Below are 27700 nucleotides of genomic sequence, written 5' to 3'. Positions count from 1 at the left end.
CCATTTTGAAGTCACTCACGTTGTTGATCACTAATACTTAATTTTGGAACAAGTTTGGTTAAGTTCTTGGATAAGAGAGACTTGATGGTGTGCTCACGTCGTGAATTTATAGCATGTTCTACAGTAGCGGGCTACATCTTAAAATCTATACACATACAGTTGCATGTAACACCACACACTACTCTGTATAGTATTTTTTCAATAAGTATACAAGACCGCAACAGACTTGCTTTATAAAAGTATATATGTTTTAATACTAACCGTGAGTTTCATATATCAAACTGTGACTTCACACGAAAACAAAATGTTTTTCCAATTTTTTTGACATTCTGAGCTGTTTTACTGCTCTCCATAGTATGTTTTTCCCCCCAACTTTGAGAAGCATCTCCATTTCATTTGTGTGAACACACTGCATACTATAGGCCTGTTTAGAATTAGTATGTTAAACAAGTATGCACAGGATGGTATGTATCCATATGTATGCAGGTGAGGGTGTAAAATATTCTAGCCTCATTGTTAGGGTATAGGGAAGTTATCTTGCCATGGTGGATTTGTTGCCGTCATTTAGGCTTTCAAAAGCTTCAATCTTCACTGACTGAAGTGAATGGTTAAAAAAAATATATCTTTCTACCACTTAGCCGCTAAACCTTGAATCATATTCTAATGGTCATTTGTGATGGCACTAAAGCGAGGTTCATATTATAAAGACATGAAGAGAAATATCCGTCTTCAAAAGATGAGTGATTAGTTCACAACCTTTATTAGAGTCAGCTCAACTTTCCAGTGTTTTCCTTGAATTCGTTTTTGAGTAACAGTTTAATTTTTTTTTTATTTTAATTCATCCGACTGAGGAAGAGCACGCACATGTCACCAGTAGTAAAAATGTTATATTGGCAAACTATCTCAATGATTTCAAATTTCTCATCACAGTGTAAGGCGCAGTAGTGTAAGACAGCACTTGGCACAAAATTCACACAAAAGCATTTCAGCCACGACTTGAACCCAATTCATCTCCTACCTACTAGTTTATGCAATGATGAGCCAGCACAAGGAGATCAAAAGGAGCGGTGCCTCAGTCAGACATTTAACAGCCTCTTTAGTAAATCATCCTGCTAATCATATACTGCTGTAGCTGTAGCCAACACTTTAACTACAATTAAGACACAAACAAGGCATTAGAATTCTTTACTAATATTTTGCCACAGACATGAATGGCTTCCTTCTGAACTGGCTTTTTAACAATTTAACTTGTGCTTTCATTTATTAATGTCAACTGTGCTTTTTCTTCTTGCCATTGAAGGCAACAATGCTTTGGAGCAGCTCTACAAAGCCTACAGGGGGCGCCTCTCAGTCAGCAAGTGGTGGCTCTCCTCGCTGGAGGGGAAGAGTGACTCCTTCAGACGGTTCATGCGACCCCTGACCCCAGCATTCCCGCTTGCATCTTCCACCAGGGACCTACGAATGGGACGGTACACCTTGTAGCGCCTGAGAGAGAGAAGAGTGAGATAAGGGATAAGAGGAGGGAAGAGGGGGAAATATTTGGCACTTGAACATGTTGTGTGTGGAAGACCAAACCTTAAAGAGAAACCTCGGTATTTTTCAGCCTGAACCCTATTTTCTTATGTTTTGTGTCTAAGTGACAGATGGAGACAACAATTCAATCCGCTATGGAGAGAAACTGCTTCTGCCGCTGCGGCAAATAAGGCTGCAAGTGATCCCCATGAGCAATTGTGCACCATCAATCTATGTTCATTAAAAATACTTTTTTCAACTAACAGGCTCAGATTATTATAAGAAGTGTTTGACAACTTTACGGAAAAGACCCGACAGAGAATGAAACATTCTTCTCTACCTTTTCCTGGTCTGTTTGTTTTTGTGACCAAGTCTCACTCAAGGAGAAGTCTCATTCTGAAATCTTGTTGCAGGAAAAATAATTGTGGAATCGTTGGTGAGAGGAGTGCCAGGAAGAGTTAGTCGTGCTGGAGTACAGAAAGCATAGCTTAGTGTTGTCTAAAATATTTTTAATATGATGACTTAAGCTGAATTCAACGATGCGGAAAAGTTGAAAAGCGATTTCAGAATGAGACCTCAACTTGAGCAAGACTTGGTTTGACCAAATAATAATTACACCGGATCAGCAAAAGGGAAAGAGCATTTCATTTTTCCTGTAGGGTCTTCTCTGTGATGTTGTAAGACACTTCTAATAACAATCTGAGTTTGTCAGTGGCGAAATCAAGCACTTTTAGTGGTCAAAAACGGATGCAAAATTGCTCTGGCTGCAGCGGTCTCTGTCAATACTGGACCAGTTTCAAAACCTGTTATCTCCATTAGTCACTTAGAAACAAAAACATGGGAAAACAGCATCTGGGTTAAAAAAAATTACCAAAGTTCCCCTTTAAGACCAGTCAGCTGTGCAAGACTACTCACTTGCAGACCAGATAGGCAATGAATGCGAAGACAGCCGCCAGCACAGCGGTCGAGGAGAGCACCACCTCTGCAGTGTGAGAAGTCTTGGACACTACAGGGAGAGAAAACAGCAGTGAGGGGTTCAGACAGAGAACATCAATCTGTCTACTTCTTACAAAACTTCAAGTTAAAGAGAGTGCATTGTGAGCATGTGTTGGATTTGGATTAAATGTCTTTGTGTAATCCCACCAGGTGTATCCTGCGACTTGTTGATGGTGACAGTGGTGCTGGTCAGGCTCAGGCTCCTGGAGTCCTCCAGGGTGATGTTGACACAGTAGGTGCCAGGCTCTGGGAATGTTCGCCTGAGACGCACTTCACATTTTGAAGAGGGCGGCACGTCATCGCACATAATGCCACGCACCTGAGTACAGGTGGGGTCTGACACGATGGTGCAGGCTGAAGTGGGGATGCTGAAGATGAGGGGATGGAAGGACAAAAGGTTAAATCCTTTGCTTTATCTAAAACTTTTTTTCCTACTATACAAGACTTACTTATAATTCTGAAAGTTTGACTGTAATTTTTATCACCATCATGTAATTTAAATCTATCAGTTACTTAACTTTCATTTAACTATATTCCATATGTGAATACTGAGAGAAAAAGAGTCACTTCATGACACCTGAAATCTTTCTGGAGATACAATTTTGGATTCCACCGGACAGCAGTCGAGAAAAACACCAGTCTGGTTAACATTTAAGTAAAATTGGTGATGAAATAATGATATACTCACTTGCCCAGACATTTCACCAGGAAGCTGATGTCAGTGTCGGTCACTCTGGCAGCCGACACATCCACAATACGGCTGTTTGGCTGTCTGTGCAGTGCGTGCTTGGGCTCTGCGGAGAACAGATAAATGCAGTCGGTTTTAGATGTGTAATCACCTTCTCATAACATTTAAATGACGGGGGTGTGTGTTTGACTCCACAAAGAAAGGTTTGAGGATGGAAAAAGTCAGCCATAACAATAGGGAGTAACAATTTTGATGAAAAACTATAATCTTTCCATCACGTAAAATGTAAATATTTGTTTGTGCAAAAATCAGCAGAGAATTCAACTTAGTACACAAAAGGCCAGTTTCACACAACTGCCACTGACTGGAGCTCTGTTCTGCTCAGTGGAGCTGGCTGCACTTTAACAGCTGGGCAACACAGTCACTTGTCTACTCTCTATGGTGTCTACGTGTTTACTTGAAAATTACAATGAAAAGAAGTGATTAGAGTTACATTTGAGATATGGAATATATATCTGACTGTGTGAATGATGAGGTATCTGCAAATCAAGTCCCTGGGTCCTCTCCTGGCACTTTTTCTTTTCATGAATATGCTCTATTGTGATATTTTCATGCACTCTGTCACTTTATTTACATTCAAAGTACAAAAAAACCCCTTTACAAATCAATGTATTTTCATTGTGACTTAGAAAGTAGTCGGCGGGCCACCCTGCGTTGCTCACTGCTGTAGAGGCACTGCAGTGCTTACAACCAAATGCTAGCGTCAGCATGTCAACATGCTCATACTGACAATGCTAACATGCTGATGCTTAGCAGGTATAATGTTTACCTGGCTTACCATCTCAGTTTAGCATGTTGGGATCCTAACATTTGATAATAGCAATTAACACAGCTGAGGATGATGTCATTAGTTTTGGCAGTATTTGGTCGTAAACCAATTGGACAATGGACAAATAGAAATTTTGAACTAATAATGGCACTAAAAAAGTCAACGATAGCCAAAGTCATAAGGATTCATCCTTTGGGTACCTCAAATATCTGTACAACATTTCAAGGCAATCCAAACAATAGCTGTTGAGATGTTTCAGTCTGGACCAAAATGGTGGCTCAGTCGACTGACAGACATTGCCATCCTCGTAGCCATGCCACTAAATAAAAGGAAAGGTTAAACTGTGAACTGATCTATTATTTACTTTGTAATAAAGGATCATAACTATTCCAACTATGTCTGGCAAGATTTTTGCCATTAATTTTTTTTTTCCCCTTGGCTGTCTGCATTTTTTACAAACAGCAAGACCTCCTTGGTTTTTTGTCCTATGTCTGGCAAGATGTCTGAATTTGGCATTATCTGGTAGTATCATAAAAGACACAGTAAGTCGAGCTACAGTTATAGCTCAATTAGGCCATTTAATAGGACTACTGTCTTTGTCCCAATATACAAGCATGGGAGGGGAATCGATTTATTGACCTTCTATGTCACATATCTAACAACCGACAAACAAGGTAGCCATATATTTTAAGATATCTAACTCTTGCAGCTGACAAAGCATGAACTGTGTCACCTCGTCCATCTAAAATGCACGGCTCTGGATGTAGATTTTGCCATGTTGTTACTGGCTTCTTCTGTTACGCTCTTAATGCTGTTCAACTTACGGGTCAAAGCCCGGAATGGAAACTGTGGAGCATGCGCAGAGCACCTAGGCCAGTTTGGGTCTGATTGACTGTACACATGCAGAAGTAATTTTACTCCCACTTTGAGAAATTTGATTTAGCACGATTTCAGTTGGACTAACTTGTTTACATGAATTTTAAAAGCCCAGTTTTAGTCGAACTAACACAATAAATCAATTTTCTATAATGTCATGTAAACGCACAGAGTGGAATAAGATATTTATTTAAACCTACCACCTACCAATAATGGTGATATTGCCAGTGAAGGTCCCATAGACGTAGCGGAAGCACCCATTTCTTTTAAAGTTCCTGTTGCGGAGCCAGGCCAGGGTGGTGGGGTCGGACTCTGGGGTCAGCAGGGGCTCCGTGGTGGGCACGCCCGTTGTCATGACGATGGCAGAGGAGGCAGGAAGGGGCTGGCTGGTACTGGGTGGCACTGAAACAAGTGGACAAGAATGTGTGTATGTGATTCAAGTTTCTCATATCAAAGGTTTTGGGTCTGCTTTAATATTTAATGAGCTCCCGCTCAGAAACACACTTCCTCAGTCTTGCTTGCTTTCTCTCTTATACAGATAAACACACTGTTTGCTGTGGAGCTCACCCTGTGTGGTGTCCATCTTGACAGTCATAGCATGAGTGATGGGTGGAGGTGTGGGAGCCTCTGCAGAAAGAGGCAAAGGTTATGACACATCTACTTTTGTAAGGTAACACTTTAATGAGCTCTGCAGGGAACGTCACTTCTTGCTTCGTCTTCTTCATCACGGTCAGACTGCAGTGATTTGGTGTCCTGCTCGAGGTTGACAGCACTAATGCTTGGTCTGGTCACTTCATCCAAATTACAAGAAATGTTTACTTTTTCTCATTTACCATTTGTGGCATGTAGTATGCCGATAGTTTTGTCTGCTCTCACACTTGTGCTTAAGCCATTGAGAAGTTACAGTTAGGATTTCAACAGCAGCTTGTACTATTAGAAGAGATCTTGCAGTTACTACAGAGACTATAAAAGCAACAGCCCCCAAATGGCCCCTAAAAATCCCAAAAGCTGATAAAATAAAATCAAACCCCTCTAAATGGCTGGTTAGGCCACTGTAGACAATGTTGATGAAGAGTAGTGCATGATGACAGAGATCATAGACAGAATGACTAAGCAGTGAACCGCACCTGTTGCTTAAAGCATAAGGTGTTTGCTTTGCAAGAAAATGTGAAGTGTACAAGAGCTTAAAATGAGAAGTATGCTATTATCAGACTTAACAGCTGTCACATTTTAAATCATCATTTGTAATAGTGTGTATGTAGTGTCCTCGCTGTGACTGTCTTCTAGCTGTTAGCGAGAGAAGATGTTTGTGTGACATGACGATCAAGGTGTCATTTTATGTGTTGATTTCATTCCCTTATTTGGGGGATCATCTATGGTTAACCTGTTGGTGCGTATGTGATGTTCCAGACAAGACCAGTTCTTGACCGAAAGATTCACGAGGAGACGCGAGAGTTGATGTAATGGAGGATTTGATTGTTGAAAGCACTCTGCTATGCTATAAAAACAGCAAGCACTCCCTTGTCTGTGAGAGACCATTCTGTTGTGCTGTTGTGTGTATGACAGAATTCTCTCTCCAGGCCTGCTCAATAAAGAAGCGCTTGATTAAACATCAATCTGTGTTTACTGATCCCCTCATTTTACCACAGTAAAAAGTCTGCCTTGCATCACTGCAGATTGAAACAGCAGGAAGTTTTCCCACACTGCTATATATTTATACCAGTTTGTGTGAATGCATGTGAATGAATGAAGTGCCTACAGACTAACTTCCTTAAAACATAAAGCTGTAAAAAAAAATTTTTTGACAGTGGTGCCCCAAGAAGGGGGCCAAAGGGGGGGCAGGCCCCTCCAATACAGTTGCCGCCCCCCACTGGCCACCCTTGCAAAGACAACTGGAGGTAGACATAATTCTTTAAGAGGCTAAGGTGAGCTAATTTTTAAGCTAGTGCGAAGGATTTCGGCACTGAGCTTTTATTTTGAAGTGCCATTTCCTGCTGTAGATTGAGTGACTAACCAACAGCTACTTGACAGAGACAGCTAACTAGCTTGAGAATATGGCCAAACACCAGTATGACACTGAATAAATTAAGCTGTATGGACCTTGAACTAATGACTAAGGAGAAATCTGGACCCCATGTCTGGACCAGTTGGGAACCACTGACCGAAGGCATCCATTGGTACCAACCATGTCAGCATAGCTTGTCGGTGAGGAGGCTATATTACGCTGCAAAGTTAGGCTAATTTTGGTGAGGGAACAACTGGCATGGCAATTTTTCAAACGGTCCCTTGAACTCTCATTTCAAGATATCCGAATGAAAATGGGCCTATAGTGTGTTGCTAGTGTTTTGTTCCTTTGTCTCAATGACACATGTATGTTTTCAACAAGCCTATATAGTTCAGCAGCATCTTCAAATTCCTGAAATTCAGTTTTGGCTTTTGGTTTTGGTGCCACCCCAAAATATTCAGTCGCCCCATGTGGCCACCCCTGTGAAGAATTTCTGGGAGTGCCAAGATCATGTGTCTGTGCCCAGTATACCTGTGGGAGGTGGTGGCGTGGTGCTCCTCCGAGTCGGGGTGGCAGAGGTTGGCGGACACTCCATAGGGAACGCTGCCTCCACCACCAGCTTCACACTCATGTTCCCCACCGTGTTATAGTTGTGTGTGGTCAGGTCGCGGTGTGTCACCAGCTGGTTGCCATCTCTGAAGTCCCAGATGTAGTCAATGGAGGCTGCGGTTTTGAGGTAGCCGCTGGGGTCGTGGACCTGGACTTTGAAGACCACGTCCTCACCACGAAAGAAAACATTGTCCGACTGGTTGACCGCAGCCTTCTGGGAGATGTTGACCGCCACTGGGATCTTATCTAAGAGAAAGTGTAAGGGGGGGTAATAAATAATTCATTCTCCAGGTTCCTAATTGTTTGTATGTGTCTTTGCCAACAGATGACGAAGAGTAAGCGTGTAAAACCTGTGACATAGAAGACGGTGTTGTCAGTGGTGAGGGGGCTGTACTTCCTGCGCTCACGTTTCCTGTAGACCATGACCTCCATGACCTCTGCACCCAGAGGGATGGTGGTGGTGTTGATGGTCAAACTGGAGGAGGAGCCATCACACGTCTCGTAGTACTGGCCTGAGGATGAATGGAAGGTCAAACAGTTGTTTTTTTTTTGTTTGTTTTTTTTGCATGTGTTCAAATCTGTATATCGGTCTTACCCATGGCGTGCCACACGTAGACGTAGCTCTTGCGCCTCCAGTCATTGCTCTGAGGGAAGGGCTTGCCATCAGGGAACACATTGCATTTCGTTTTATCCATACACTTTCCAAAACCATAGTCGTCCAGCCAGGAAGTCCAGTTGTACACGTAGCCAGAACGCACCTGTCCATTGGCTGCTCAGAAGAAAGGAGAGTGAGATTGTTTTTAAAAATGTATATTTCAATTTCAACAATCGGCCAAATGACTACTTTGAACATGCTCAACCGGCCGAAAAACGCTGACAAAGGCTGACTCACCACCGAAACTAGGGCAACAGATGCTCACTGACTGCCTGATATTGACCACTGGCCAACTGTTGGCTTGGTGTGTCAGAGTCCTCACATTCACCAAGTTGACAAGACTCCAAATTTATGCTAGTGTTGCTCTTTGTCTGCTGGATGTGTAATGCTCACTACAGGCTACAAGTCATTTTCAAGAGAAGCCAGTGATACGAAGCTACAAACTGACACTTGACACCTGACACTTGTGGTTGTGTGATGGGCGTGATGCGATACAAATGAAATTTAAGCTGGCCTCAACCTTTGAAGCATCAAACAGTCATATGTTTTTGTCTCACCATTTCGCCATGACAACATAATTATGTTAATGAGCAACACTTCACCAGCGACTCTGTGACAGAACAGATCATTAAAAGGTAAGTGTTTGCCATCATATCAACTTTACCAGGTGGTAATAACCCACAATGTTGTGTTTACAGTTTGTTGTGCTGCCCCCAAGTGGCCAAAAAATGAACTAATGGTCCGTGTGCTTGTGACACATCTTAAAATGCTTCTGTGGCTGTTTTTTGTCTGATGTATGGTGTAGTATGGCTGTCTTATATGATACAGTGGTTGTTTTGTGCTGGAAAATGACACCATGTGTAGTGGGGCGTGGTCTGGCCTGGCTTTTTGGCAGCACCTGAGGCCTCGAGCTCCGTACCGTCCTCACAGTGATCATCCCACACAAGGTCCCCGTTGGCGTCCTCCTTCTGACAGGGAGGGTACTCCAGCTTCGCAGTGAAGGAGACACAAGAGCCGTTGAGAGCTGGGCTGTCGCTTGTCAGGCGAACCTTGGGTTTACCTGAAGCAAAGTGGAAGCTCCAGGTGAAAAACAAAACAAAAAAAAAGATAATGGGAAGAATTCAGAGGAGAAAAGTGACGTTACTCACCTTTGTGGCGTGAGAGAGCTTGCAGCTTTGGGTTTAGTGGAGGGTAGAGGTAATCATCCCAGGGATTGGTGTCAGGATCCCAGCCAGGGATTGGTGGGATTGGAAAAGGTAACTTCCCTACATGCTTGTGAGGAAACATGTCAGCAAATGCTGGAGAGAGAACAAAGACTTTTAAGACTTTTCAGGCCCCTTGAAATGTTGTGAGGAATTCTGAGGGGAAACTAAAACTGTCATTATATGTGCACAATTAGCTTTTTCAGCTAACTGTGCACATATAATGACATTTATTGGAACCTTTCTTTACCTACATTAGAGAAATTGTCTTCATTATTATAATTCAAGTTCTGTTTAACTGAACTGTATTTCTCAAACATCACTAATAATGTCAAGAACAGCTCCAAAAAAAGGTTTTTAGTCAAAGTCTGCAAGCATAAGTCTCTGCTTTGAATAAAAATTTAATTTTGTATTTAAACCTTTTTATTATCATGACATGAAATGTGTCCATCCTGTCACCTAACATGCAGTTTAGAAAATAAAACCTATGAAACCAGTATGAAATGAAATGGTTTGACTCCTTAAATGGAAAGATTTACCCCTTACTTGAAGTGGGAATCCTTTTAAGGACCTGGTTTCTAAATGATAATAATGAGATCAGGTTTGAAAAAATGTGGGAAAATGTGGAATTATCTTTAAACACCAGCTGTTCTGTGTGAGAGATATTAATAAATCTAATAGCAAATACTTGGCCCTGGGCTTATACATATCTTAGCATCTTGAAAAAATGTATCTGGTCCTACTAAGTGCCTTTTATTTATTACTAATGATAGTCTTCTCTTTTAACTCTCTTAACCACTGTTTCTGGCTGTTGTCCTAATTTAGGACAGATGACATGTTTTAAGGATGGCAGAGGAAAACAACAAATTCCATCCATGTGATTTGATTAAAGGAAAAAAAAATCCAGATATCTGTGGGAACATATTTGTGTGAGCAGACCTCTGTGCAGATCAGCTCACAACATGATAAACACAGACATTCTAAACTAAATATGCAGCTGAAATAATAAAAAAATATGATACTTTTGTTGTTTTCATATTGATAACATGCATTAAAAATATGTTTTTTCTTCCCTCTGGAATCCTATGTGAGGATGTAACTGTAAATTAAATAGGTTTGTCTTTTGAAGGGTTAAGATAAAGTCTATTTTTATGGATGTAAAATCGCATCTTTTGTGTAGACAGTTGTCTGACCAGAGGGAACACGCCTTAATTAAGCTCATGGGACTCTGAGTGCAGAGAGCTGATGACAGAACAGGTATTACAGATACTTTGAGACAAACATCGGACAGCCTATCAGAAGTCTGTTTCACAATTAACTGCGACACAATTTTAAGGCTTTGAGATGAAATCATTTCTGCCATTTCAGTGTGAATATTTGAATAAAATAGACGACTTTGTAAATATATGATGAGCCTGATATAACAGCCATTGTCAGACAGAATACTGCATCATAACTTTAATTAGACTAACTTCAGATAAGCACTTACTTTTGCGTCCATCAGCTTGATAAGCAAAGCAGGCACAGACCAGGAAAAAAACACAACGCAAGGCGTCCATTTCGACTCTTCTTGAGGAAAAATCTGTCATCAAAAAATAACCTACCCACCTCCCAGAAATATCTTATAATAATATTGCTAATAATTATTATTATGTGTTCACCGACAGAGCCTGTCCCTCTCTCTGCTCGTCCAGCTCTTCTTCCACCAGCTTGTCCTGATGTTCAGTAATTTAATCTGGGGGCCGCTGTGCGCAAAAACATGTGATGTGTCCTAACAGGACGCATCTCATCCCTTATTAAGTCTCCTGGGCGCAGGAAACTCATGAGAGACGAGATGCGCGCGGGCACGCCATTTGCGCACGACCCCTCTCTGTCCCTTTGTCCCAGTAAGACTTTTAATACGAAGGAGTGTTTAATCTCAAATTATGACTGATGTCTGTGGTTACTGGTTAATTATTTTGCTATTTTGAAAGTGTGATAATAATGTATGTATGCTGTCTTTTATAAACAGTTGGTGCAGCGCGACAAATTCCTCTCCATACTTTTATTTTTTAAATGTTTGTCCTCAACTTACAGGATTTGGTTGTGAATCTTGCTGGACAAAAAATAAATATTGTCTTTATTTATATCCAAATAGCTAAAATGATTTTATACGAAATATATCTTGTGATCACTTTCAAGAAAATTCTGCTTCTATTAACCCTCGCCTGAATGGAAAATATGTCAGATAAAAGGGGCAAACATGAGATGGCATATTAAATATAATGTAATAACATAATCGTGTTATTTAGATATTTTCTATTGGGAGTTCAGTTTCTGGCTTGCACGATAGATAACCTTAAACGTCCACGGGGCCACATGACCATGACGGGCCATTATTTGATGTGTTTGTCGCATCTCGCTGTGTCACGGTGAGACGAACCGTTCTCGTGTGCGTGAGATGTGAGGTCTGTGCCAGTTGTTGCGCCACAGCTGCAGCCGCAAAAGCAGAAGGAAGGCGGATGATGCGCGGCACAGTCGTGTTGATTTTCAGTATAATCCAACATGTGATGGACGACATTATTTCAGCGGGTCTTTTGCTGTCACAAGGAAGAGTTTGGAAACGACAGGGCTCCCAAACTGTGAACTGACGTCTTAAGTCACATTTAAATGTCTGTTCAAAAGTCAGGATGGAAACTGTTTTCCATCATTGCTGCAACACACAGAGCAAACTCTGATTTATGATAAGGAGAATGTCTCTTGTGGGGAACTGAAGGAGAACATATCACGATATTCGATTTAAAAATAACTAATTAAAGTTGAAATTACAATAAAAGCAATTATCTGTCACTGATTTAGGCTACACAATTAAATCCAATGAGAACAAAAGAGAGGAAACGAGTTTTTTTTCGCATTAAAACAGCAGGTAGCAATTTATTCTGCAGTGACGAATGCATTATAATGTCCTTACTGACTGGTGTCAAGAACTGAAAACAAATACATAATGCAATGACAAAATCATACATGATTTTCATCTTCACTGAGCTACACAGTTATTTAAAATATAAGGTGATGTAGGCTAATGATTTGTGCGTCTCCTTCGTGTAAGAATTACACATGATGAACCATCTAAATTATTATAAGTCCTGCTCTTTGAAAATTAAAGCCATAAAAGAGCTGTCAGACTTTGTTGTTGGCATTTCAGTGACAGTAGTGTTTTATAAAGGGCCTGTAACCTCAGCCAGACCGCGACAAAGCACGCATGTTACTAAATGGTATAATGTGTGATCATGTTTTATCAATATAACAATCGTGCAGCCTGTATTGGGAATGAATGACACAAAACATTACAAACTGAACATCTATCTTCATGGCAACTGAGTAGACTCCATCCGCTGATGAAAGCCACGAGATGTGATCGAAAGCTCAGGAGGAAATCTCGTAAATGTACCTGATGTTAATATGTATACATATTTTTTTTGTCAAATGAACATGAAACGTAGAAAAAACGTCAGTACCACTCATCCTCCAGTAGAGGGCAGCACCGCTCCGCTGCTTCTCACAGCCTGTTGGAGAGCTGGGAAAGGTGGCGCGCGCGCGCACTCTCTCTCTCTCTCTCTCTCTCTCTCTCTCTCTCTCTCTCTCTCTCTCTCAAATCAAATCATCTGTCACATGTTTGCCCAAACTCAATCACACATTACTGAATATTACTTTTACAATATAACAAAATAAAACCATTTCAAGACAACAGATACTTTCACATGTCAGTCCCTTACAACATATTTTATTATTGATTTATTCGATGATCATTTTCTTTATTAACTGATCAATCTTCTAGTCTATCACAGATCAAAGACGGTGCAGACTGTCCATCACAGTTTCCCCAGAGTCCAGCATGATGTCTGCAAGCAACAGTGGGACCAAGTCATTCTTTTGCATGTCACGAGTAAGTCTCAAGTCTTTGCACTTAAGTCAAGAGTCAAATCCCAAGTCCTAATATTTGAGTTTTGAGTCCTTAACAAGTCATAATGCGGTCTTCACTGAATGTAATGAAACTTTAACAACAGAGGAATATATTTAATTTAAAAGAAATCAGTATTTATTTGTTAAAACACGTTTGTTGAAACAAGTGCCACTGAACTTAATCATAAAAAAGTAGTGCTGACATTGCATTGTATAGCACTATTAACCAGACCCACCACTGACTGGATTTTTGTCTTTGTTTCCTCGTGTACTTATTTCACCTCTGTAAAAATGTCCATAACCTTCTCTTCCCAAATTGGCTCGGGGGGAAGGGATTAAGTATGTTTTTCAAGTCAAAAGGCTCAAGTTCAAGTGAGGTCACAAGTCATTGATGTTGAAGGCCAAGTCGAGTTGGACGCCTTCAAATCTGTGACTCACGTCTGACTCAGATCCAAGTAGTGTGACTGGAGTCCACATCTCTGTCCTCAAGTGTCTTTGTTTTTTATTTTCTGTTCAAAACCCCAAAGATATTCAGTTTGCAATCACAGAAGGCTGCAACAAAACACATTCAAATTCTTGTGAATCTTCAAAAGATTCACAGCTGAGAAGCTGGGACCAGTTAATGCTGACAGTTTTATTAGGAAGAAAAAGACTGAAATGATTAGATGGTTATTCAAAATGTTAATTTCCTGTCCGTGGACTTTGACATCATTCAGCTAATAGGTTTGGGTCTAAAAACTGAAAGAGAAAAAAACAAAGTAGGATCTCTGTGTCTTGTCTTGTCACCACAAACAGAAGTCACTGGTTGTGAAACAGAAATATGAATGAACAACAACCCAAAAATGAAACATGCAGCCAAAAGTTACTGTTATTCTCTCACTCTGTCCATCTCTCTGTGTTTGGGTGTGTGTGTGTGTGTGTGTGTGTGTGTGTGTGTGTGTGAGAGAGGGAAGGATGCATGCGAGTACTTGTCGTGCCTTCTCATTTACAGCTCTGGCTTCCAGTCGGATGGTGGAATGCAGTCCACATTCCTGAGAATGTGGACTGGACCCTGGACCTTCAGTGTGTGTGTATGTGTGTGTACGTGCCTGTGTGTGTGTGTGTCCATGTTCTCTTGGTGTTTATGTGCGTGTCTGCAAATGTGCTGGCGGTGGAAACTTCAATTCAGTGTGTGTTTTGGCTGCAGGACGGAACATATGGGAGTGTTCACTGCGGAGCACTGGAAATACATGAAGACTTTCTTCCTTTTCAATCTCGAGGCTTACAAGCATTATTCCCACAAGAAGACAGAGGTGGAGAGCTGGTCACTTCTCTTTCTCTCCCTGTGATCTTTCATGTCTCTTTCATTTCCACCCCTCTGTGCAACACCCCCATCTTGTTGCTCTGACGCCCTTCTTTGCTCTTTCAACTTCTCAATCTGTCTCTCCAGGTGTCCCCCTCCCACCTCTGTGTACTGTAATCACAATCATCAGACGCCACTCTGCCCTGTCATCCTGAGCTGAGGGGAGGTGAGTGTCTTTGTGTATAATGAGGGGAAGGCAGCTGCTAATCCCACCCACCAACTCAGACACACCGCTACCAGCACCAGCACCAGCACCACCAGAGTGATCTGGTCTCTGGCTGCAGCCAAAATGGCTTAAGGCTCCCATTGGCTGCACTGCCAAGTTGCAAGCAGTGGCCTTTCACAGCTCCACTCAACCACAACACAAAACAGAGCCGGTGAAGCAGGCTGACACAGATGGTCTTCATTTCTAGTGATGTGGTGAAGAAAAAATGGGTACAGTCTGACCTCTTGTTGGCCATCACCTGAAAGAAAACATCACCCTGAGGTCACTTGGAAAATGCATTAGGAAATTATTAGACCTTTTCCACTGAAATCCTTACATGACTTCTGGGGCGTTTTCCCTTCAACTTCTTTTTTTAATCATAATTTGATTTGGGCGCCACATGTTGTGTTCAATTCATTGTGATAAAGTAGGAAAAACAAAATTCTACTTGCCAAAAAAAGTGGGAAATTTCCACTTGTTAAAAAAAAGGGAAGAAAGAAAAACTTCAGCCCAGGTCTTTGTCTGCACACTGTTGAAAAACAGCAGTCTGTGTTGCCAAGATCTCCTCAGAGAACCGGGGAGATCGAAGCTGCGACCGCCCCGCTTCCCGGCACCGACAGACGGTCATGAGACTGCGAGGCCCGCCGCCAGCTGGCCGGAGAAAGCATCTTTGATGTGTGACGCACCGGGGAGACGCCTGCACCAAGCCGAGTCTCTCTCACACACACAGAAATACTGGAGGAAATATAAAAACACTGTCCCATTCCACTGCAATGTGGGGTTATTTATAACATACTGTTTGTTCTGCTGGGAAACACACCGAGTTTTGAAATTCCGAGTTTCATGACAAGGAAAATTGGCGCCTTATGGCGATAAAAATAAGTCCCATAGGCATTAAAACTCCTACAATGACTTGTGATGCAGCTTTGAAAAAAACAAAAGACACCAAAGTGGTTGGCTGTTTGTTCTTTGAGTGTGGGAGCTGGATTTTTCATTGTATTCAGTCAGAGTTTGTATGAAAAGGTGTTTTAATCCCTGTTATCATCTGAGCTACTGAGGTTGCTTTGAGGATCAGCTCAGTGAGCAGGTGTAGGAGCAGGTGGATGTATCAGGTGCATCTTCAGACGAGCTCAAATTTACGCAGGCTTTAGGACCCCGGGATGAGCTGGATGAGAGGCAAAGTCTGCGCACCTCCACCCTGACAAGAAGTTGAGGGGTTTGTCTTCTTGAACCTGCCTTGTCTGTCACTCGTGTCTCAGGTCTGGTGCTCCATGGATGCAGCGCTACACTCCACAACACTGACAGGCGAGTTATTTATTTTTCTGCTGTTTGGATAATACCCGTAGAGCCTCGTCACTTTGCTGAAATGTAACTTCAAAGTTGAGTAAAAGCGCAAAAATGGGGAAGTCAAGACAGCACCGGGCCAACTTCGTATCCCCCTCTCCTCTGCGCTCTTCATCATGAGGCTGTGGGGCAGAGCTACAGCTCTCCGGAGGAAGGTGCTCTGCCTCTGGCTGCTGCTCCTCGGCTTCGCCCTGGTTGTTCTGGCGCTCTCGGACCTCTTCAACCGGGACCGGGGCCGCAGTTATCAGAAACCTGGACTCCCCCTCCACCCCCTCCATCGGATTCCCGATTCACCGGATCTGGAGGTCATAGTGGACTCGCGTGACCCTGCGTTAGAGCTCGCTGTCGATCTCGCCCCGCTAAAATCTCTGCAAGAAGACCAGCTTTTATTCGTGCCATCGACGCAGGGCACCAAGAACCCGCCGCAGCAGAAAAAGGGGAGCTACAAGGTGCTCCTACCCGGAGCAAATAAGGATACCCACGCCCCCGCGCCTCCGACGCACGGTGAAATGGGGAAAGCGGTACAGCTACATCTGGAGGGCACGGAGAGGGACATGGAGCTCTCTGCGCTGGAGAAGTACGGTTTCAACGAGGTGGTTAGCGAGAGGATTTCACTGCATCGCCTGCTGCCCGAGGCGCGCCATCCTGAGTGAGTGCACGGCGCAGTGTCCAAAGCGCACGGCTTGAAAGGCAAAACTTTTGCACTGAAATGACCCACTGTGGTATTAAAACGCGTTCAAAGTTGGTAAAGTTGTCGCTTTGACAGAGTGAATTTGTTTCCTACTTAACAGGTGTTTGGGGGAGCAGTACAGCGAGTCGCTGCCGTCGGCCAGTGTTGTTATTTGTTTCCATGACGAGGCTTGGTCCACGCTCCTGCGCACCGTGCACAGCGTGTTGGACAATGCACCCAGGCAGTATCTGCAGGAGGTTCTGCTAGTGGACGACCTGAGCCAGCACGGTGAGTTGTTATCCATCCATCCATCCATCCATCCATCCATCCAGCCACTGATCCATCCATCCAATTGACCTGTCTTTGTTCACTTCTCAGGACACCTGAAGAGTGTGCTAAGTGAGTATGTGTCTCATCTGGACGGGGTGCGTTTGATTCGCAGCACCAAGCGCCTGGGGGTTGGAGGATGCCGTAGTCTGGGTGCTGCCAGAGCTGCAGGGGAGGTGCTGGTGTTCATGGACTCCCATTGTGAATGTCAGAAGGGCTGGCTGGAACCACTGCTGGAGAGAGTGGCCCAGGACAGGTGCTGTTTACTCTAACGATCCACAGAAACAATAAACACTGGTGCAAAATGCTTATTTCAATACACACTCATCTATAATTACATTAATTGCTCTGTTGGTTGAACACCAAAAATATAAAATGTAAGTTGGCCAGAATTTTGTGATGAAGAATAATTAAAGTCCAGATAAACATTTGGTCTGGAAAAAGCAGCAGCTGTGCCCAAACTCTGTCTGTCTGCTGCTTTCTACTCTGCTCTGCTGTTTGACAGATCCTCTTGAGATAAGTGGGAAGATGGAAGATTCTGAGTTATCAGTTGTCCTCACTCATTAGTAAGACATGAAATGCATGTACTGTGTGTGTATCCGAAGCTCAGCTCTCATGATTTGGCTCTAGTCTTGTGTCTCAGGCTGCCTGCGGCGTGGCTCTAATTAGACTAGGTAATTAGGCTGAACTCTCAGACCTGGAATCTGCAACCACTCAACTCTCTCAGCCACATGTTTGACCCTTCTCCCATTTCTTCTTTTCATTCTCCCCCCTTTAATCTCTTCATTCCATTTCCTCCAAGCATCACATCACACATGGAGAAATATTTCAAATAACATATGTGAACCAGAACAGATCCCAACAAAGGACAGTGTGTCTCTAAACTAGGCTCCTGTGACATAAGCCTGAGACACACTCAAATATAGACAGATACAAACACACACACTGCTGAGGAAACATTTTTGCTTTTCACAGTGCCAATCTCTCTGCACACACTGTTGGAATATTAAGTGAAAATGTAACCAAGGAAGGCTGGCTAAGAATTTAAAATGTCCTCTTTCTTCCAAAATCTTTGACTGACAGGAACATACTTCTTATTCATAACATCAACCTCATTTTGAATCAACCTACTCCAAGGGTGAGGGTTCCCAAATATGAAGCAGGGGGTTTGGGCTCCTCCACCAAAAAAAATTCAGCATCAAACACTTTGAATTTCCTGCTTTCTGGCGATTTTTTTTATGCACCAATTTGTAAATTTTTTTCATCACTTTATGGTGTAAATGTCTTTAATTTGATCCTCTGCTCCTTCCATGTTTTTACTAGGGGAGGAAAATGCACATGTTCTAAATACTGAAGGGGAACATGAATATATAACTCACTGTTGAGATTAATGTCTCTGTGCAGGACCAGAGTGGTGTCCCCCATCATGGATGTGATAGACTGGCAGACCTTCCAGTACAATGCCACCCAGTGGCCGGTCAGGGGAGTCTTTGACTGGAGGCTTGACTTCTTGTGGGAATCTAACCCTCAGCTGCAAGATAAGGACCCAGATTCAGCTGTTCGACCTCTGCAGTGAGTTTACAGCAAAGTGATTTCAGGGCTTTCATGACATGATTATAAACCTAAAACAGTTGGGTTTTACCTGGAAGTAATGCTGAGTAAAACCTAAGAGGAAACACTCATTAAATTACCTTCTTATGTTTGTGGGGACAGAATTGATATTTTGCTCGTGAAACTGGGTTTTTGCAAAACTGCACATCATTTGATTTATTTCCTGTTGGCCAGTGTTTCCCATCAGGAGGATTTGGACCCCCAAAAGGGTTTCAAGAATGTCATGAATTGAAAAATGCCTTATAAAAGATTAAAACAAACAAAAAAACATATCATTAAAACATAAAATTAGTGTATGGTTTTGGGCACTTTATCATATCTTTGCAACTTTTTTGAACTTCCAGTTTTGATTCCTTCAGTGTTTTGTATTCAGAAGGTTTTTACCAGGTGCCAAATTATCTGCGGAAGTCTCTTCCTCTCCAAAACAAACAGATCAGGTTGATAAAAACAATAAAACCACTGAATAGAGCAGTTTCTCGTTACAATTTAATGTTTCTCTGACACTATTCAGCTCATCACAGACTGGCCACCTGCTAATGTGTGCTTGCCTTTTTTCTGATCCTGACATTCAGGAGGTTCTAACTGGGAGCAGAATTATCTGCATGGGTCTTGTCCTCTCCATAACAAACACACCAGTTGATTAAAATGAGTAGAAACACTGAATAAAGTAGTTTCATGGTAAAAATTGGTGTTTTTGCGACACTGTTTGGCATGTCGCCGCCAACTTTGGTGGGCAATGCAAAAAGATTAAGATGTGAATGGCTGTGTGTAGAACATGGCGGCCTCCGTGGACAAGGACCCACTCCCTATGTAGATATTAACAGCTCATTCTAAGGTAACAAAAACAGGATGATTCTAATTTTCAGGTGATTATACACTACTGGAAAATTCTTATTATATTATTTTCCATTTCTGTAAATATATCCCTCTAAATCCTACACACCAGACCTTTAAGTGCTCATGACTCACAAAAAATATATGTTAGACTCTGAAGTTTCTAATGTCTCTCTGCACCAGTGACACCGAGACAAATCTCTGTGTTTGTTCCCCAGTAAAGTGACGCTGCCTCTGTCTCTGACAGGAGCCCAGCATTAGGAGGCGGAGTTGTGGCCATTGACAGACATTTCTTCCAGAGTGTGGGAGCCTACGACCCGGGGATGCTGCTGTGGGGAGTGGAACAAATTGAGCTGTCAATCAGGGTAGAGCAAAAAATACATACATATTATCAACTTTCCAATCAAATCCTCCAATTCACCTTTTCACACAGAGCAGAGAGATGACAGATTGCTTTTGCTTTTCACCTCAAGTCACATAAGCTTTTTATAGCGATGCTTCAGCTGGGTGATTTAGTTGCCTTCTGTCCGGGCCTCAGGAATGTTGTGCTGGGACATGATGCTTTTTGCAAACGGAAATCTCAGGTTGAATAGTGGTCTGGGAATGTCTGGGCACTTTGACAAATGCACAAGTATGAGAGTGAAATGTGACTTGACCACTTGTTTTCCCATGATAAGTTCATATTTTGGAATTGCAGCATGTTATCTGACAGATTAAAATGTAAAAAGGTGCATTTTGTAGAAATAAAAATCAGTACTTGTCACACCAGATTCTTGCTGCAGTCCTGCTCTTTACACTTAAAGGCACACACACACAAACAAACATTACATGGTTACAAAACTTTTTTCCTGTTATCCTAGGTGTGGTCATGCGGGGGCTCCATGGAGGTGGTTCCCTGCTCCCGTGTGGCCCACCTGGACCACCACCACCTGCCTTACCGCTTCCCAGACCAGGAGTTGCTTCAGAGGAACAAGATCCGGATTGCAGACACCTGGATGGACGCATACAGGAAGATCTTCTATAGGAGGGACACACTTGCTCATTTCATCAGGCAGGTGTGTATGTTCAGTGTGGGAATTTGCTCAAAAGATTAGTTGGTGAGTTTACCAAATACTGAAAAAAAAAATCTAAGGACATGATAGCTATTTCTTCTGTGCAGTCTGAGAGCCCGAACATCACAGAGCGTCTGCGGCTTAAGAGGAGTCTGGGCTGTCGGAACTTCCACTGGTACCTGAGCACAGTTTATCCACAACTTTACATCCCCCAGGACAGACCTGCACTGTCAGGCGAGGTAGCACACACACACACACACACACACACACACACACACACACACACACAGAGGATTTACAGTACTCACTGATGGACATGACAGGCTGATGTGTCCCCTTTGTGCCTGTTTGAAGCTGTACAATGTCGGCACCGGCAGCTGTGCGGACTACCCCCGAGGGCAGGGACTACAGGGTGGGGTCATGAACGTAGCGCCCTGCAGTGGAACGGGCAGCCAGGTAACCATAGCAACAGTTGTAAAAAATCAAAGGCAGACAGGTAACACACAGTGGCAAAGATGATCTCTCTTGTCATCGCAGCACTGCGATCTAAACTCTGACTTTGAGGTGCGATGGGGTCCCATGGGGGCTTTGTGTTTGGACGTCAAGGGAGAGAGGGTGGTCTTGTCTCTGTGCCCTACACGCCGACCAACCGCCAGCAGACTCCAGTGGAAGTTCGTAAAGGCAAGACAGATATTTAAACCTTTTTGTAATACATCTTGTTTACGTGTTTGGCTAACCCAGTGCATCTGTTTTCTGCTTCAGCTGAGCGGTCAACTCGTTCACCAGCTTTCCCAGTTGTGTCTGGAGGTCGTAAAGGAAGGAGGGGTCCCACAAAGCAGCCCAAAAGAAGTCAACACCCAAAGCAAGACAGGAGGTCTCTTTCTGCGGCCCTGCACCCATCATCCCAGACAACAGTGGCACTTTGAGCAACTAGTAGCTCCTAAAGGTGCCTGACACAGACAGCACAAAGGGATTAGTGGAATTGCAAGATGTGAATTCTAGACAAATATGTGTTATATATAGTGGCAGACACAGTAGTGACACTTTCTTTGCTCCACTTTGCCACTCTGCTTTTTTGTTCCTGTTTTAAGGATTGCAAATACAATTGATTGTGTTAAATAATAGACAACAGAATATATAGGATAATAGAATACATGATATGATTGATGAAACAAAGTCTTTATTTAAAACTGTTTTTGTTAGAAATATTGTATTTATGTACATTTAATCAAAGTGTGAAAAATGTGAAAAGGATATTAAATTATCTTTTACTTCAGTAAATGCTTTCGTAATTCATGTGTAAATGTGTTTGTGTAAATTTATGAAAGTATTCACCAGACAGAATCACAATATAAACCGTTACATCTCTATGAAGTGATCACAGGTTGGATGGAGGAAATTATGAAGGACAATAAGTTCGTATCAAGCAGTAGACAGTACCAAAAATCACCCTTTGATAGATTTTAGTACATTAAAGAAAAATTGTTTCAGAACAAAACTTAAAAAGTGCAATGTGTAATGCCTGGCCATATGTTCCAAACCAACACGATGGTCGATGGTTGTTGGATCCATCCACCAACTCTGACTTTCACTATCTTAACTTTTGCTCTTGTCACCTGATGCCACTGCCGCCATTAAACTATAATGACAACCGCCTGCATATCATGAAAGGTAGCCTTTTTTTTTGTTGGTGTCCAAACTAGTCAGGCTGTTCTCACGCACTGCTCTTACATACTGTATAGCTACAAAAATAATGTATCACAGTTCATAAATAACCCATAATCATGAGGCAGTAATTCATATATAAACCATGTAATTGTGAAGACTGCAATCACATGCCTACTATGCTGAAGGGAGTAAATAAGGGAAGGTGGTGGATGGGTCAAACAACACAGGACTTTCCCCCAGGAGACCGGTGATTGTGTCCTGTGTAAAACCAAGTGAACTTTGAGTTAATGCAAGGTGCGTCCATGTTTTTTTTCTAAACCTAACCTACATAACTTTACCTCCTTGAATCTAGCCTACGTGATTTTACATTTGGCTCGTAACATCATTAATGGGGCACTTGTATGTGCATTTTCACAGGATATCACACAGACTGTTGTATGAGAACATGTTGAACTAATGAGTGGGCAACATTTCACCCCCAAGCCAACTAGAGGAAGTTCTCTTAGCTTTTTCAGACTAATAGATTTACAAAATAAACTCACAAAATCTTAAGAAATGAGTTATTCCTACACCTATTTTCCTTTATTAAACAGAAAAATACAACTGTACACCCTCTGATTTCAAGAACTAAGAGCATTGTTGCATTGTTAACTCATCTTTAAACATAATTAAGTGAAGCTTGACAGAAACAAATAAACTCACCAAAAGCTTCTTGGTCAATCTTTTCATTGTTCTGATGATTCCCAGCTCTGGTTTGTGGGGGAAATGCTTTCTTTACTGTTTTTCCCTGCCAATCATTCTTCTGAAGCAGACAATTAAATTAGCAAAATAAAATGAAAACAATAAAGCCCAGAAAAACAACCAGCGACGAACTCAGCTAGTCACAGATAGCTGATATATTTGTCCAGCCGGCCATCCCTATTGACAAGCCCTTGGGGCAGGTCTACTTCTTCGTCCTCTCATGTTGGCCCGAGGGCAGACTGGACGCTACAGTGACTCACTGTGGCTTCTCGAGGAACAAGTGGTATTAAAGACAGGATGAGCTGGGGCCAGCTGGTTAGCATGCTTATTTAAGTAGGTATCTCTAAAACACAACACAAAGACATCTTTGACATGACGTCGACCCTGTTACTCCACATTCTGTTGACTGTTATTTTATGAATGTTTTTAGCTAAAATTCTTGCCGTATCTTACACATTGGTCCTTTATGTCCTTCACCACCAATGCAACCTTCCTCTCTTTATCGTAAAGTAACGTTAGAATTACAAACAACAACAACAATTTTCTGAATGATTCCTCAATTACTGGTAGGGAATCAATTAAACCATCAAATTTGCATTAAAAAGTAACTTCCGGTGACCTGTACTGTTTAGCTGTCCACATACTTTTGGCCATGTAGACAAGGGCATAGGTTGTGTTTCTTTTTTTTTTTTAAGACATTTTTTTTGGGCATTTCTTGCCTTTAATGGACAGGACAGCTAAGCGTGAAAGGGGGAGAGAGAGAGGGGATGACATGCAGCAAAGGGCCACAGGCCGGACTCAAACCCGGCCACTGCAGCAACAGCCCTGCACATGGGGCGCCTGCTCCACCACCAAGCCACTGACGCCCCAGGTTGTGTTTCAACACTGAGTGGGATACATATGAAATGGGAGGTTTGTGGGTCTTCCACCAGAAAATACCTAATTTCCTGCATTCATTTAATGGTATAAATGTCTTTTGTCAAAATAAAAATCCTCTGCTACTTTCTGAATATTGAGGGTGACGTGTCCCTTGTGTCTCCCCTGAAATCTACGCCTCTGCACAAAGTGTAGAACTGCAGGACATGTGTTTAAGTCCCTGCAAACCCAGGTGTTGTCACTAATTCTGTTGATAAGATGTCTGCTCAGACATCAGCTATTCATTCACATTTTGAATCACAGGTGTTCCTTATCACATGAACGATCAGTCTGTTCTTTTCAAGTGTCCCAGTATGCCATGACAGTGTGAGAGTGAGCCGGTCCTCACAGCCCGAAGAAGCCTTGAGAAACTGAATAAATGAAATCTGTGTTATTAACTCCCCAGTATCTGAATGTGTTTGGGATCACTGTACACTTCAAATTGATTTTTTTACAGTGCATATTAAGTCTCTGACCAAAACAAAACAGTGTACTGATACCGTATCAACTGCCGACAGCAGAGGGAGCCATCTACCTTCAAAATCCTTGAAGCCCCAAGTGATTGCTTTGTTACTGTTATAGATCAATAACCTCCCTATATGATTTACATATCTGAATTTCCATAAAGATGCTCTGATATAAACTTCCTGTGATTGGAGCTGACATAATTATGCTACACAGTGAGCCTACCATCTGACACTAATTTCCTGACGTGCATGTGACAGAGAGAAGTGGATGATTAATACCCAGCAATGGCGTCATGTGTTTTTGTGCCCAAGTATCTACAGTAACATCATCATTGCACAATCATAAATACCGTAGTTATTTCAGCCACAGAGCCCTGAGGTTAGGATGACAAGTGGCAGACATGGACGACCCTGAGCTCATCCTCAGTAACTCTCTCCTTGCCCCCAGGCATTGAGTGCTAATGACCACCTATACTGTGTTACAGTACTGCTTTTCTTAACCCATGGTGCACTTAGACCAGTCAAGTACACAGCACCTTTTCAGTAAAAATCAGTCATATGGTATGTCTGCAGCTCCGAGGTATAGGTCAAGACTCAGACAAACAACATGCTGTTGATTAGTACGTCTTCTCTCAGTTACGTAACTATAGGCTACTGAGCTGTTGCACAAGAGGGGCAACGTCTCTCTTGCTTCAGGTTTTCAGAGGATGGCAAGAGGTCACAAACTCATTGTGGGACTTATTTATCTGTGAAAGGCAGTCAATGTTTCCCAAGATAGCAGTAAAGTATACTAATGAAAAGGATAAAGCCAGGGTCAGATCTGACAGTTTAACCTTTTTGCTGTGTTTTAGATCCAAGAGACCCCAGGCAATTTATAACAGCTCAAAAATATAGGTAAAATTGTTTTATGATTATGAAACATGGGCGTGATTTCAGACTAATGACATGTTTTAGATGATGCATCTGTCCAGTTTGGAAATAATGGTTAATTACAATGGATTTTAATAATGCTAAATATTTTTGATTGGAGATGACTCTACTTTTTACACAGGATGACTGCCCCAAGTCACAACAAAAGTCTTTCTGTTTCTTTCAGGGATTTAACTTTACTATAAGTAACTTTGGGAAAAACATTATATACTTTACATTGACTATTTGGAAATACTGAATATGTTCATGCCCTTATTAACATCTATGAGACAAAAATTGTCTTTTTCAATGTAATGGCAATGCATAATGGTGATTTCTGTATTTCGTCACCTTTACCAGATGTGCAAGTTCAGTTGTGGTTACCAGAGGGGGAATCAAGTCAAGTTCCAAGTCCTAAACTCTAAATTTCAAGTCCTTAAAAAGTCATCAAACGAAATGCCAATATGAAATTTACAAAAATTTGCGTTTACCTCTTACAGTAAGTTTGTTAAAAAAGTTCCTTAGCTGTTAAGGTACCATAACACATGCTATGTTAACATTAGCCTCCACTTACTGTTCTTTGTGTAGCTAGAAATGTCAAGCAAAGTTGGAAGTTGTTGCGTCTTTGTGTGTAATTTTTGACCCGCACATTTCACATACTGCAATTCATTTTTTTGTTGACTACTGTGTAGTTTTTGTACGTGAATAAAATTGCCTTTGGTATAATTTTCTCTCCATCCAGTGCTTCATTGGATGCTGTATTGTTGACTTGCTAGGAATCAATAGCATTGATCTTAGTTGATTTAGGAAACAAAGGGGGATTAATTGATTTGTGGCACATAATTGACATACTTTTTAATCTTTGGGCTTGAGGGGCAGGTATCAAGTATTTTCAAGTCAAAAAGCTCAAATCCAAGAGAAGTCACATGTCACTGGTGTCCAAGTTGAGTTCAAGTCTTTTTTGATTTTGTTAAGTCTAAAGTCATTAAATATGTGACTTGAGTCTTTTAAAATCCTAAGTCCTTTTATATCTGGCCATTTATTTGGAGTACTGTGATAGCTTTTTTTTTTTTTTTTTTTTTACACAATTTTTGTCTCTGGTGTTTATTTCATTTTATTTTTATTTTATTTTATTCTACTGAATTTAATGTTTGGAATATTTACATTTTATTCTATTCTGTTTAATTTTTTAGTCTTGCAAATTTTTTATTTTTTTCTATTTTAATTAATTTTATTTTTAAAGATAATTTTACTTTCGCGGGGGGGGGGGGGGTATACCCTGGACGGGTCGCCAGACTATCACAGGGCTGACACATAGAGACAAACAACCATTCACGCTCACATTCACACCTACGGGCAATTTAGAGTCACCAGTTAACCTGCATGTCTTTGGACTGTGGGAGGAAGCTGGAGTACCTGGAGAAAACCCACGCTGACACGGGGAGAACATGCAAACTCTGCACAGAAGGGCTCCCACACCCAGGATCGAACCGGCAACCCTCTTGCTGTGAGGCGAGAGTGCTAACCACGACACCACCGCCCCTTTTATTTTATTTATGTTTATTCATTTCTAGTTCATGTTGTTTCAATTTTGCTTTGTGAAGCACTTTTGGGCTTCATACTTGTATGACAGGTGCTATATGAAGGACAGCTGAGCTGGAGTTAGAGTTAATAAGGTCAGAATAATTTGCAGAGTGTAGACTAGCCCATGATTTGTACATCAAACCTGTCCCATCAGGGAGTCAGCACCCAATTCTACACAAACAAAAAGGACTCATGAAAACAGAAAGGAAGTGAAAGTAAAATAGGAACTGAGACTGTAGCCAACCTCTGACACCCCTGTTGAAAACTCCTGTTACTGCCTGTTTTATGATTTAAATCCAACAGCTTATAGTAGGTCTCTGATATCACTTTATAATTTTAAAAGAGTATGTTAAGATGTGAGGAAATTTCCCAGTCGAGGATAATAGGCTACATGAAGCAATCATAGTCATTCACTGTGGTCTCTGTGAAGTCTCAGCAATAACTAGTCTTGACACAGGCTTGTTAGAGAGGTACTGCCATATGTTTAGTATTTATGACATAAGGCAACTCAAGGAGCATCAAAGACATGGTGACAGCAATTAAAGTCCATTGAAGAGCGGCATGCATTTAACACTTTTTGACAAATGTTGTAAATGAGCTGATTTCTTTGGGCAAAAACTGGGAAATGAGCTGAAAAATATATAAAACAGAAACTTCAGGAGTGTTGCTCACAAACTTTAACATTTGTCAGTCGTCTTTTAATATAAATATGTTTAT

General features: G+C 41.8%; 2 protein-coding genes across 4 annotated transcripts; one reads left to right on the top strand and one right to left on the bottom strand.

The window, feature by feature from the left end:
• Positions 1–353: 353 nt before the first annotated feature.
• gpnmb (glycoprotein (transmembrane) nmb) lies at positions 354–11106 on the bottom strand. 2 transcript variants are annotated; one of them, XM_049602786.1, is made up of 12 exons: positions 10862–11106; positions 9319–9468; positions 9069–9230; positions 8111–8284; positions 7866–8027; positions 7438–7761; positions 5469–5528; positions 5109–5303; positions 3197–3302; positions 2656–2876; positions 2428–2518; positions 354–1485 (listed from the first exon to the last, which is right to left on the bottom strand). In XM_049602786.1, the coding sequence occupies exons 1-12, from the start codon at positions 10959–10961 to the stop codon at positions 1332–1334; spliced, it is 1899 nt and encodes a 632-aa protein (XP_049458743.1). In that variant the 5' UTR covers positions 10962–11106; the 3' UTR covers positions 354–1331. The 2 variants fall into 2 exon arrangements, with proteins under 2 accessions (XP_049458743.1, XP_049458744.1); XM_049602787.1 differs by having other exon boundaries at positions 359–1485; positions 9090–9230; positions 10862–11105.
• A 4347-nt stretch (positions 11107–15453) lies between these two features.
• Positions 15454–22089, top strand: LOC125905284 (polypeptide N-acetylgalactosaminyltransferase 15-like). Of its 2 annotated transcripts, none has more exons than XM_049603191.1 (10): positions 15454–16854; positions 16997–17163; positions 17254–17458; positions 18607–18774; positions 19895–20012; positions 20508–20702; positions 20807–20938; positions 21054–21155; positions 21237–21370; positions 21462–21600. In XM_049603191.1, exons 1-10 carry the CDS (start codon positions 16322–16324, stop codon positions 21463–21465), a joined length of 1758 nt encoding a protein of 585 aa, XP_049459148.1. In that variant the 5' UTR covers positions 15454–16321; the 3' UTR covers positions 21466–21600. The 2 variants fall into 2 exon arrangements, with proteins under 2 accessions (XP_049459148.1, XP_049459147.1); XM_049603190.1 differs by having other exon boundaries at positions 15455–16854; positions 21237–21380; positions 21462–22089.
• Positions 22090–27700: the final 5611 nt, after the last annotated feature.

The sequence above is a fragment of the Epinephelus fuscoguttatus genome, linkage group LG17 (genome assembly GCF_011397635.1).
Source record: "Epinephelus fuscoguttatus linkage group LG17, E.fuscoguttatus.final_Chr_v1".
In the NCBI taxonomy this organism is placed as follows: domain Eukaryota; kingdom Metazoa; phylum Chordata; class Actinopteri; order Perciformes; family Serranidae; genus Epinephelus; species Epinephelus fuscoguttatus.
The sequence above is the reverse complement of the archived record's forward strand: the minus strand, read 5'-3'. Positions and strand labels throughout refer to the sequence as shown.